Genomic DNA, 14,030 nt, shown 5'->3' with positions numbered 1-14,030 from the left:
AATATGAGAAAATCAGGTGTTAATAAGGAGGGAGTCTTAATATGGGGGTGAATTTACTGTGGAAAATATGAGAAAATCAGGTGTTAATAAGGAGGGAGTCTTAAAATGGGGGTGAATTTACTGTGGGAAATATGAGAAAATCGGGGTCTTTAAAAGTAGGTAGTCTTACTTTGGTGGATTTTTTAAAATGGGGGGCGGGAGGGGGGGGGGGGGGGGGGGGTGTGGATGTCCACAGTATTTTCAACAAGAGTATAAGTAGAGTTATTCTGAACAAGTCGCCTGTGATTATTTTATCTTGATATGAGTTGTGACTTGAATTTTAACGATGTCCACTATTTTATTTATTTATTATTCATTGATTGAGGTTTTGTTGTTTTGAATTGTCTGTTTGTGTGTGTGCACGTGCGAGATGTGTGTGTGTGTGTGTTTTGCATAATCACATTTCACTGTGACTTCTTCACACTGTCTCTTTCTGATTGCAGTTAAATAGCGGCAAAGTGATACAGACTATGGTGCTGCTGTTTTGCGATGGTCTGTTCAACATGATGCATAACGTCTTCGCCTTCACGGTTCTCGCCCTGGTTGCCCCCCTTTCTTATGCTGTCGCCAACGCCACCAAACGAATCGTCATCATTAGCGGTTCCATCCTGATTCTGCAGAATTCTGTCACGCCGATGAATGCAATCGGTATGCTGATTGCTGTGTTTGGCGTCCTATGTTACAACAAGGTATGTCGTGTGTTGGGTGTTTAAATACAATTTTTGAAAATTAACTGATTAACGAGGTGAAGTCTTGAGAAATGTAATGTTGTACTGTGTTAACATACATTTTTTGGAAATTAACTGATAACGAGGATAAGTCAAGAGCAGTGAAATGTTGTGTGTTTAAATACATATTTTGGAAATTAAGGTATAATGAGCAGAAGTCAATAGAAGAAATAAACAGGAGAAGCATTCTCTCACCAAGATTTACTGATGTTGGGGCGCTTGGTGAAAGTGCTCTTTTATTGTTTGTTGGATCTTGCTGATCTGTGTGTGTGTGTGGCTGGCGGGCTGGCTAGCTGGCTGTGTCTTTGTGTGTCAGCATGTACGTACATATGTACGCCTGTGGACAGGAAGAACCTATACAGTGGAATCCCCCTTTTTAGACCCCCGATTTAAGACTCCCTCCCTTTTGAACACCCTGTTTTTTTCTCCAGATTTGTTGTTCATAATCTGTATCAAATTTACCCCCATTTTTATTCCCCCGAAAGCGGCCTATGGCTGCCTGAACGGCAGGGTAAAAACAGTCGTACACGTAAAAACCCACTCGTGCAAAAACATGAGTTTTGTTTGTTTGTTCGTTCATGGGCTGAAACTCCCACGGCTTTTACGTGTATGACCGTTTTTGCCCCGCCATTTAGGCAGCCATACGCCGCTTTCGGAGGAAGCATGCTGGGTATTTTCGTGTTTCTATAACCCACCGAACTCTGACATGGATTACAGGATCTTTTTCGTGCGCACTTGGTCTTGTGCTTGCGTGTACACATGGGGGTGTTCGAACACCGAGGAGAGTCTGCACACAAAGTTGACTCTGAGAAATAAATCTCTCGCCGAACGTGGGGACGAACTCACGCGGACAGCGGCCAACTGGATACAAATCCAGCGCTACCGACTGAGCTACATCCCCGCCCCCCCCCCAAAAAAAACCCCAAAAAACAGGAGTGAACATGGGAGTTTCAGCCCATAAACGAAGAAGAAGAACCCCCATTGCAAGATTCCCTCCTTTTTAAGACCTGATTCTCTGAAGGAGGGTTCCGCTGAACCTTGTCAATGATCCTGTGTGTTGACTTGAATATGAATGAAATGGGGGTCCTTAACGTCCTCACAGGAAATTTTCCTTTTAGGGACATGAGTTGGTGATACGCTAAAAAATATGAATGGTCTTTGATCTCACACATCACTCTCCCTCCCCTCACAGGCAAAATACGACCAGCACCAGTTAGCCAAACGACAGCAGATCCTTCCGCTAGTACACAGTGACTCCGAACTTCATCACCACGGCATATCCCACATGCCGCACTCCAAGAGCGATGCCAACTTCTTGAAGAACGGCGGCATCGCACATCTCAACGGTACATCACCGCCCCCCTTGGCCAATGGACACATCTTGCTGCGTGATTGGCAGGGCAGTGACGAAGGAATAACGCTGATACCTGTTGCTTCTCACACCCCGACGGAGCCCACGGCAAGGGGGTTGACTCCTGTATCTTCATCACAGCAGGTTCAATACGGCAACCCTTCCAGTCGCTTGCATTCCCGTAGCGTTCATCATGTGTAGGAAAACCTTGAGCGAAATTTGAGGATCGACATGAGAGTGATGAATGTGTTTTTATGGTGGGAGGGGCAAGGGGTAGTATTTTTTGTGGAGCACATTGACCAGCCAAAACGGAGCATGAGTAAAATGCTTCCTATGGTATACCAAAGGTGGCAAGCCAAATCTGAGCATGATTTAAATGCTGCCTATGGTATACCAAAGGTGGTTAACCAAATCTGAGCATGATTTAAATGCTGCCTGTGGCATATCAAAGGTGGCAGGCCAAATCTAGGAAAAAGTTGAATTGGTGAATGGCATTCAAGAGTTTTTATGCAAAAGAGCCGGTGTATGGCGACTGCCTTGTCATCCTTCCTTAGCATAGTGGTTGCGTACAACGATCAGAACAAGCCAACTCTGCTCTTGCAGTTTTCTCCACACATAATAAGAAAAGTACATGGCACAAATATTTGCTGAAGGAGTTAGGGAGAGGAGCATGTGTGGAAATGTGTTGGAGTGTTGGATTGTTTCTGTGAAATAGATGGGGGGAATGTTAGAAAGTTGAAGTGCAGAGTGAAATGTCTGTTTGTGCAGCAGCTGTTCTGTAACGGCTTGATAAGACATTTGTACTTTGTGGTGTTCAGAAGTGTAGGAAATGTGGAGATGAAGTGCTACCTGGAATGAAGATGGGGATTGCATCTCTTTAACTCATTGTCTCCCACTCATATGGCTCTATCTGACCAGGTACGGATATGTTACAGTAAATTCTCAAAACTAGGAAAGTTGCGAAATCCGGGAAAATTTCAGTAAATTTGTGAATTTCCTGTTTCACTCAGGGATTTCACAAATTTCCTAAAAATTCTAGGAAATTTGCGAATTTCCTGAAATGAGCATGCCATTTTTTTCACAAATTTACTGAACAGTGAAAACATTTGTAAAATTCTTAAAAACAAATTAAAAAAAGAGTCTGTTTTCTTTATTTTACATTGTGATTTTGATAGATTTACTGTTAGAGGAAAAAGAAAAAGAAAAAAAGTTGATTTGAGCATGATATGAACCGAACATCTACCAACACGCCACACCAGCCACATGAAAGGAAAGTGAAAAGAGAAAGATAAACTCACTTTGCCAGGTTATAATATTCCCGTCGATTTTTGGTTGCGTTGTTCACGGCTGCAGTCTTGACATCTTCCACAATCTTGTTATATTCCGACTTTGGGATTAAACAATATGTTTTATTGTCCTCACGTTGTCTGAAAAGTTCTGTGGTGAACTTCAGTTCAACATCTGCATTGCCTGCCATCCTGTTGGGCTGCCTGTCAGCAAAATGAACCAAATGCGGACTGAGCTGCAAAGGCTTGTGGTCTGTCAGACTTGGTAGTTCAGGTGTGAGCTGTTTTCACATGAGTTTTCATGATCCCAACACCACAAACTTCTTATGATTTTTTCTCACTTTCCTTTCATGTGGCTGGCGTGGCGGGTTGGTAGTGTGTCGGACCCAAAAATTGAAGATGTTCGGCTCAAATCATGCTCAAATCAACTCTTTTTTTCTTCTAACAGTAAATCTATCAAAATATCAATGTAAAATAAAGAAAACGGACTTCTTTTTTTTAAGAATTTTACAAATGTTTTCACTGTTCAGTAAATTTGTGAAAAAATAGCATGCTCATTTCAGGAAATTTGCGAATTTCCTAGAATTTTTGGGAAATTTGTGAAATCCCTGAGTGAAACAGGAAATTCACAAATTTACTGAAATTTTCCGGGATTTCGCAAATTTCCTAGTTTTGAGAATTTACTGTAACAGATATATCCGCTCAGACTGTTAGCTTCAGTCGCTTCCTGTAACGTCCATTTAACGCCTGTATTCCAGCGTGTTGATACACTGTTTCTTCACAGTTACTACAATTCTGAGTGACCTGCTGCAGCACAGCTTGTCTCGGCTAAAAAAAACTTGGTCAACATAGGTGGGGTAGAAAGTTTTAAAACATGATGAATTAGAGGAATAGCCTGGATAGGAAATGACCCAAGACAGTGGGTGGATACAGGCGGTTCTTCATATTCTCTGTGAACCCCAGAGCAGTTAGAAGAGAATTCACTTATTTTTCAGTTTAAACCAGGATAATATATTTGACATTGCTTGTCAGACTGCTGTGGCACGAAAGTGCTGATACTGAAATGCTTTATTGTGATGTTACTTTTAGGCTGGGTAAGGAAGCATGTTGGACCATTCATAGTATTTTTTCTAAAGTTATGGAAAACTGTGGCACCCTTCTTTTAAGACAAAACAATCTTACAAATCATTATGAACAGAGAATCAAAAAAAAAGGGGGCTGCGAAAAAGAGGGGGTGGGGGAGGTTTTTAAACTGGAGGTCTTACAAGGCTGACAAGATGGTAGTCATCCAGAGAATTACCAACGCATAACAGGGGAAACCCTGTTCCGCTTCCGATTGTATGAATTTAGTTTTTCAGCAGTTCAGAGCAAGAAAAATGATTTTGTATGTAAGCTTTTGCTTGAATATACGTTTAATAATGGATTTAACCCATCATAACTTTTGTTTTCTTCTACAGAAAATCTTGGGATAGATTATAACAACAAAAGTTTGTGACTTTCCAAATCTGATTTCAAATTCATTTTGCTGTTGCCTTACTGTTTGTTTTGATTTTGTTATGTACTACCTGTTTGAACAGCTCCAGTGCATGTATTTGCTCTGTTCATTTTGTTATGTACTACCTGTTTGAACAGCTCCAGTCCATGTATTTGCTCTGTTGATCATTTTGTTATGTACTACCTGTTTGAACAGCTACAGTGCATGTATTTGCTCTGTTCATTTTGTTATGTACTACCTGTTTGAACAGCTCCAGTGCATGTATTTGCTCTGTTGATCATTTTGTTATGTACTACCTGTTTGAACAGCTACAGTGCATGTATTTGCTCTGTTCATTTTGTTATGTACTACCTGTTTGAACAGCTCCAGTGCATGTATTTGCTCTGTTCATTTTGTTATGTACTTCCTGTTTGAACAGCTCCAGTGCATGTATTTGCTCTGTTGATCATTTTGTTATGTACTACCTGTTTGAACAGCTACAGTGCATGTATTTGCTCTGTTCATTTTGTTATGTACTACCTGTTTGAACAGCTCCAGTGCATGTATTTGCTCTGTTCATTTTGTTATGTACTACCTGTTTGAACAGCTCCAGTGCATGTATTTGCTCTGTTGATCATTTTGTTATGTACTACCTGTTTGAACAGCTCCAGTGCATGTATTTGCTCTGTTGATCATTTTGTTATGTACTACCTGTTTGAACAGCTCCAGTGCATGTATTTGCTCTGTTCATTTTGTTATGTACTACCTGTTTGAACAGCTCCAGTGCATGTATTTGCTCTGTTGATCATTTTGTTATGTACTACCTGTTTGAACAGCTCCAGTGCATGTATTTGCTCTGTTCATTTTGTTATGTACTACCTGTTTGAACAGCTCCAGTGCATGTATTTGCTCTGTTCATTTTGTTATGTACTACCTGTTTGAACAGCTCCAGTGCATGTATTTGCTCTGTTGATCATTTTGTTATGTACTACCTGTTTGAACAGCTCCAGTGCATGTATTTGCTCTGTTCATTTTGTTATGTACTACCTGTTTGAACAGCTCCAGTGCATGTATTTGCTCTGTTCATTTTGTTATGTACTACCTGTTTGAACAGCTCCAGTGCATGTATTTGCTCTGTTGATCATTTTGTCCAATTTACATCCGAGATCCCCACCCCATCACCTTTCTACAAGCAAAGAAACACAAGTGTACCTGGGAGTTTGAGTCCACGAACGCAGAAGAAGAAAACTCAACTAGCTTTACTGTTACTGCAGGTCTCTGTGTATTCTCTATGGCTTGCGCCCTCTTATGAAAAGCTACACCCCGTATAAGCTGAGCAGAAGCAATCATTTGTATAGACATGGCCATGTTGAGCTTCTGTCTGATTGCTTCCCTTAGTATAAGCTGAGCAGAAGCAATCATTTGTATAGGCATGGCCATGTTGAGCGTCTGTCTGATTGCTTCCCTTAGTATAAGCTGAGCAGAAGCAATCATTTGTATAGGCATGGCCATGTTGAGCGTCTGTCTGATTGCTTCCCTTAGTATAAGCTGAGCAGAAGCAATCATTTGTATAGACATGGCCATGTTGAGCGTCTGTCTGATTGCTTCCCTTAGTATAAGCTGAGCAGAAGCAATCATTTGTATAGACATGGCCATGTTGAGCGTCTGTCTGATTGCTTCCCTTAGTATAAGCTGAGCAGAAGCAATCATTTGTATAGACATGGCCATGTTGAGCTTCTGTCTGATTGCTTCCCTTAGTATAAGCTGAGCAGAAGCAATCATTTGTATAGACATGGCCATGTTGAGCGTCTGTCTGATTGCTTCCCTTAGTATAAGCTGAGCAGAAGCAATCATTTGTATAGACATGGCCATGTTGAGCGTCTGTCTGATTGCTTCCCTTAGTATAAGCTGAGCAGAAGCAATCATTTGTATAGACATGGCCATGTTGAGCGTCTGTCTGATTGCTTCCCTTAGTATAAGCTGAGCAGAAGCAATCATTTGTATAGACATGGCCATGCTGAGCGTCTGTCTGATTGCTTCCCTTAGTTAGTTGAAACGTTTGCTTTAGCTTTTTGGGGCGAGGGGGGAGAGTTGTTATCCCAAATATATTGGCACACTTTTTTCACATTCTTCTTATGATTACATTAAATGTGTGAATTTTTATTGTTTCAGTTTCAGGATACAGCTTTCTTGTACATTTAACTTTGGCCTTTTTCTCTTTTTTTCTCCATTTTAGTAATTTATTGAGCAATTTTTATTCTTGTTTACAGCTCTTTAATTACGTGTATATAATAGTCCGAGTGAAATGAAGCCCTCGTGAATTCAATCTTATAGCGAACGACAAGAAGAAGAAAGAATTCAATCTTTTTGATGTAATGAAGTATTTTTATGAATTATTGTAACCATGACTGTCCACTGGTGTACACTGATAATTAATGAAGCTGATTGTACAAATGGGGTTACCAAACTTTGTAAAGGTGTAATTAACAAACATATGTCTGAGATTTTTGTACAGGTGTGGTGATTTTCTGTTCGACTTCCAAGATACAGGGTGTTTAAATTGCTACTCGGCGAGAGTTGATGCACATATGTTTATGCGTTTCCTTTCTGTGTTGATATGTTGATATTGGCATGATTTGGTTCTTGATTACATTTGACGTTGCAGGAACACATAAACTTGGCTCTGTGATTGTGTAAAAGCTGGTGTTGGGGTGTGATCTTTACATAGTCATCCATTACAAAACAGTTTGTGGAATGAGCTGATGTAAAGTTGAATAACAATCAAATCTGTTTATAAAGCTTTGAAAGTGAAACCCCCTTTTAAGGCAAACCCCGATTTAAGACTTCCTCCTTTTTACATTTAGTCAAGTTTTGACTAAATGTTTTAACGTAGAGGGGGAATCGAGACGAGGGTCGTGGTGTGTGTGTGTGTGTGTGTGTGTGTGTGTGTGTGTGTGTGTGTGTGTGTGTGTGTGTATGTGTGTGTGTGTGTGTGTAGAGCGATTCAGAGTAAACTACTGGACCGATCTTTATGAAATTTTACATGAGAGTTCCTGGGTATGATATCCCCAGACATTTTTTTCATTTTTGTTATACAGTGGTACTCCCCATGTAAGACCTCCCAAAATCTGACAAATTTAGGTCTTAAAAGGGGGGGGGGTCTTACATGGGGGGTGAGGTCAGGTCAGAAAAAGACAGTGAGAGAGAAAAAATCAGTGAAAGAGAGAAATACCTTCAGGGTCCGTCGAAGTTGTGGCATAATTACAGTTGTGGTTTGGTGAATTAATTTGATAATCTAATTCAATAAAAAACAAGAGGTATGTCTTTTTTCTATTTTTTTTTACTTTAATTGTATCCTCTACATGTATTTAAAAAAATATTTGGGAGTCAAAAGAGTTTATGTTCATATGGGTGTCAGTATTTGGAAGAGGACTATACACCTGTCACATTTTACACTGGTTTGAAGAAAGATTTCATGGAAGTCTGAGAAGCTTGAGACTTTCTCTTCCAGTGGTCTTTCTTAATTTGACTGTCAAAATTGATCGGCCTTGAAAACACACTTGTGTTGACCCATTTCGTCCTTACGGCTCTGTTTTACCACTTCCATCCTCTGTTCCAGAATCAAAATTTTCCTCTTCTTTCCGCGCGATTGAGCGTTTGAAGTTGAAGGAGAGTTCGAAGCCATGGTCGAAGAAGAAGATCGTTGATGCTTGCGCGTGTGTTTGTTGATTTTTCGAAAGGAAGTGGACAAAGAAAAGGGCATGTTGGGATCGTAAAATTGTGAACGCCGGACATGCGCAATCGAGACCTAAACGCGTCGTCTGTTATATTTCCGGCCGAGTGATTTTTGCGATCTTTTTTCAGAGATTCAAGAAAAACGTTACGATTTTTTGTTAGGTTTTGATTTGAAAATGTCGTTACAAGGTCGCAAATTGTAACAACTAGTCGGTCGCAAATCAGGTTCTGGGGGGAGTCGGCCATGGGGGTGATTTATATAGCAAAACTAATCCGTCAGCAAGAATGAGGTCTGAGAAGGGAGAGGGTCTCTGATGGGGGGGTCGTTCGTCGGGAGTACCACTGTACATGTAAATGTCTTTGATAACGTCATATCCGGCTTTTCGTGAAAGTTGAGGCGGCACTGTCACGCTCTCATTTTTCAATCAAATTGGTTGAAATTTTGGTCAAGTAATCTTCGACGAAGCCCGGACTTTGGTATTGCATTTCAGCTTGGAGGCTTAAAAATTAATTAATGAGTTTGCTCATTAAAGTTGTCATTAAAATCGATTTTTTGCAAACAGATTTAAAATTGATTGCATCGTATTTTTCATCACATTCTGAATCTAAACATATATACATATGTCATGTTTACTCTTAAAATGTGATCACAATTAACGAAAATAGATTAATTAGTCTTACAATTAAAATTTAAGAAATCGATCCAAAAATGATGTTATCTTATTCGTGATCATTTCCTGATTCCAAAAACATATAGATATGATAGGTTGTATTCAAAACAAGCTCAGAAAGTTAACAAGAATACAGAAAAGCACGCTTTCCTGCTTAGCACAATACGCCACTGCGCTAATCTGGCGTGTCAATATCACTACGTTTTGCACGTGGAAGGTGAGCGATTTCCTTCACGCGGGGATTGACGAAGGTGTACTGTCTTGGTGAAAAAATACAGTGCGTTCAGTTTCATCCCGTGAGTTCGACAGCTTGACTAAATGTAGTAATTTCGCCTTACGCGACTTGTTCTGATTCTGTTTTTGTTCTTCTGATTTCCGGTTCATAATGTGTATAAATGTCCCCCCCTTTATAAGGCTCCCTTATTTTTAAGACTTCAGATTTTAGGATGTCTAAAAAGGGGGGGGGGGGGGGGGTTCACCTTACTTTTCAAAATTTCTGTTCATAACCTGTGTAAATTTACCTCCACTTTAAGACTCCCTCCTTTTTAAGACCTGATTTTCTCAAGATTCTTGGAGGTCTAAAAGGGGAGGTTCAGAATATACTAGTGTTGAGGCTGTACAGCAGCACTGGTGAGATTAGGCCAGATTGTGTATGTTTGAATTTGATTGTGGGATTTGTTTGTTAGATGTGCTTGCATGTGAATGGGTGTGTCTGTTTGAATGCGTGCACTGATAACAATTTTGTGTGACCATCACAGTTTGGGAAGAATAGAAACATGCATTAACAGTTGCTTCTGAATTTATTGTAGCATTCTGCTTCTCAGTGTGTGTGTGTGTGTGTGTGTGTGTGTGTGTGTGTGTGTGTGTGTGTGTGTGTGTGTGTGTGTGTGTGTGTGTGTGTGTGTGTGCGTGCGTGCATGTGTGTGTGTTTGTGTGAGCGTGTGTGTGAGCGTGTGTGTTATACAATTGATCTCTCATCTGTGACAGCATTGCTTTGTATAAATGACTTATTGATATTTATCAGACCAACAAAATCTAGTCCTGTGTACAGTATTTACAGGGATCAAATAGATGTATGCTATATTGTCTTGGTAAGTTTGATTTTAAGATTTATTTTGGCCCAAATAATAGGTTTTTTTAGCTAGTCTGAATATGTTTAAAGTAAGTTTTACAGTTTTACAGTTTACATCAGGGACAGAATAGTGATATGGAGAAGTCTTGCATATGCTTTAAATGTTCACATTATCTGAGGCATTAACCCATAAAGTGGTAGTGTGTGAATGTGTTTTTGGTTTTTTTAAATTTTATTAGCCGGGTTGCATAGTCAGCTACAACCTGAATTTGTTGGGGCTTGGCATTGTGATTGGGAAATTATGCCCCTTACTTGTTTAAGAAAATGGCTTTGGACAGAAAAACTCAAATTGCTTTTCTGCTTTGAAACCTTTTTTATCACGTCTATGCATATTACATTTGTCGAAGTGCAAGAAAATTGACTGTGTAAGTTACCCCCTTCCCCAAACCTGGGCCATCCTTGTATTGACTTTTAGAATATTTCTACAGTAGAAAGCAGGATATGCTGATTTAATATGTATGTTTAATAGGGGTTTCTAGCTGGTTCGCAGTTATTGTTATTGTTGGTGCAAGAGAGAGAGAGAGTATATGCATGTGTGTGTTAGTGCGCATGTGTGCATGGTTATGGTTGCAGATAAACCACAGTTAAGGGAGATAAAAAAAAATCTTCATGTATCCCTGAAGATGCTGTGACTGTGTGTGTGTCTGTGTCTGTGCAGGGCCGTATCTGGGGGGGGGGGGGGTTCCTGGGGTTCCGGAACCCCCCCCCCCCCCCCCCTAGCCATCCAATGTACCTCTCAGAGAAAAAAAAATGTGGACTTTGGACCCCTGCCTTCAGTTGGAACCCTCAAACGAACTTGGTCCGGCCCTGCTGTGTGTGAATGATTGTGGTTGCTGTTGCAGATAAGCCATTGGAAAAGGAGGATGCAACACATAATACTTCTCTGGTATTCCTGAAAATGCTACGTGTGATTGTTTGTGCATGCGTGTGCATTATTGCAATTGCAGATGCGCCACAGGCAAAGATCGGGATGCAACATAACTTTTTGTTCTGTGTTGCTTGAGGTGCGAAGACATCTGGGCAAGTTTGATATACATAACAAATGATACATGTATACAGAAATGTGAAATATGAAGTTTTATTTGGTGAAACTGATGCATCATGTTGGCATTGTACAAAGATGAAAAACCTGTGCTTAGCTGAAGCTGATGTCTTTCTTGTTACAAAATTTGATTTGTTGATATCATAAAGATATCCGAAAGTTTCTCAATACATGTCTTTTGTGTGTGTGTGTGTGTGCTGTACGATCTATCAATCTCTCTGTTTAAGGTGCATTTACTTGATAGCTGCCTCTATTCTTCCTTTCAGTTTGTATCAGGTGGTAAATTAAAACCAAGTAGCATTGACACTAAGTATGACCAACATAATGCTAAAACTTCTAACACAAAACGCATTGACCAATCATGAAAGGGATTTCCCTACCCAGAATTCCCTCGGGTTAGGAATTTTTGAAGTGTGTGTGTGTGTGTGTGTGTGATGATGCCCTATGCTCGGTTTAATTTATAAATGGAAGCAACCGGTTGAAAATGTGTGTCGACAGAGACAATTACAGTGTTCTAGATGGTCGAACGTGTAGCAAAGACCTGTACGTGTACGTGTAGATATTGTGTCACCCGTGACTCACTTTTTTGTCTAAGGTTCCAAATGCATACGTTGTTTTGCTACCACCAAGACTACAGATCTTGGCAAACGCGTGACGTAAAAACTAGATTTGATGACGTTACCGGTACACGTTCCCGTACACGTCTTGAAAAGTGCTGATCTAGATCTTGCTAATGAGGAGCGAAAAATACTTGTAAGATGATGCACTTGTGGTTATGTATATTACATGGAAACCATGGTTTAGCAGAAAGTATGATCTTATGCTTTTGTTGTCCCCTACCATTTGTCTCTTGTCTAACACACACACACACTCACACACACACACACACACCACCAACCTAGAAAATAAAGGACACACATTGACAAACTTGCAACATACACACACGACCACTCCCACACTCAATTAACCGCACACGCACCAAACATTAACAATCAAAGAACGCACACAGACAACCTTCACTTTGACACTCGCACGAGTGCGCGCACACACACACACACACACACACACACACACACACACACACAGTGACACACACACACACACACATACACACACACACACACACACACACACACACCGGCACACTCACACACACACACACACACACACCGGCACACACACACACACACACACACACACCGGCACACACACACACACACACACACACACACACACCGGCACACACACACACACACACACCGGCACACACACACACTCACACACACACACACACACACACACACACACACACCGGCACACACACACACACACACACACACACACACACACACCGGCACACACACACACACACACACACACACACACACACACACACACACACACACAATCAAGGAACACAACATGCATACTCCAGATTATGATGAACTGTTTTTATTTTGGCCGTGAGTAGCCTATCTAATACAAAAGTACACTATCGGCAGCTGATCCGGGCCATAAAATGGTTTTATTGATTGTAATGATAGCAGGAAAAAAACACCAACAGTAACAAAACATGGTCACGTTAAACGCGTATTATCTGCACATTGTTCAGTTATGAATGACATAAACATACAGTTAACCGTGTACAAATCTCTGTTGATAACGTATATAGAATTCCACTTCCAAATGTCACAAATCAACAACGTACACAAACATAAAAGTAAAACGAGGAAGAGAGAGAGAAGGAGTAAGGGGGGGGGGGGGGGAGAGGAGCTGTATACATGCAGGTTCAAATTTAACTGACCCTCAGACCCCCCTTCAAACTCTTCTTTATGAACCCTTGTTTACATTCTTAATCCAAGAGTCTTCCAATTGGCATTTTATTGCCAAAAGCTTGACATTGCAGCTATATCCACACACACAAAAAATGTGTTTGCTCAGCATTGTTAGAAAATATTAAATGTGCAACAGTCTTAGTTATTTTCCCTTTCTGCCGTCAGAGCACAGGATCGAACGCACGGCTTACAAATATGTGACCAAAATAACAGGATTGGGCTCCGTAGCACGTGAAACACAACAGAAAATCGGTCTCAATAACAGTTTCGCGCAAAGCAGTGCGTGCACGCTTGACACGCATGGGCGAACTTGACTGTACAAGGAGATCGACCATGCTCTTTTCTTTGTAAACCAGAAAAATCGATGAAAACGACTGATACACGACAATAGCGGCCAATGAACTCTTGTGGGCATGGTTTGGTAAAGAAAGTCGATCTTCACTGGGTAACGAATTCGACACTGAAAAAAACACGAAACTTGAAACACACACACAAACACACCGTGGCACACACACACACACACACACACACACACACACACACACACACACACACACACCCGCGCGCGTAAACAGATATAAAAAATAAAGTAATTTTAAAATCTTGAGCTTTGAAAATACCTTGAACGGTTGAAAACGACGTTAAACACTAAATAAAGAAAGAAAGAAAGAAAGCTTTGAAAATGTTGTGACTAAGAATCAACCATGTCAGGTAAAACGGGAGCATCAACAGCTTTC

The 14,030-nt window shown here is 40.6% G+C and overlaps 1 protein-coding gene across 1 annotated transcript in view; it reads left to right on the top strand.

Moving 5' to 3' along the window:
* The window catches only part of LOC138965901 (solute carrier family 35 member E1 homolog), a gene marked incomplete at its 5' end in the record, with an annotated part of 7,227 nt that extends 4,136 nt beyond the window's left edge, over positions 1–3,091 (top strand). The window contains 2 exon segments of the mRNA XM_070337985.1: positions 483–728; positions 1,960–3,091. Coding sequence (XP_070194086.1) covers positions 483–728; positions 1,960–2,319 — 606 coding nt within the window.
* Positions 3,092–14,030: the final 10,939 nt, after the last annotated feature.

This window comes from Littorina saxatilis, linkage group LG5 (genome assembly GCF_037325665.1).
Source record: "Littorina saxatilis isolate snail1 linkage group LG5, US_GU_Lsax_2.0, whole genome shotgun sequence".
In the NCBI taxonomy this organism is placed as follows: domain Eukaryota; kingdom Metazoa; phylum Mollusca; class Gastropoda; order Littorinimorpha; family Littorinidae; genus Littorina; species Littorina saxatilis.
Note: the sequence above shows the minus strand (reverse complement) of the source record. Positions and strands in the feature narration are given on the sequence as shown.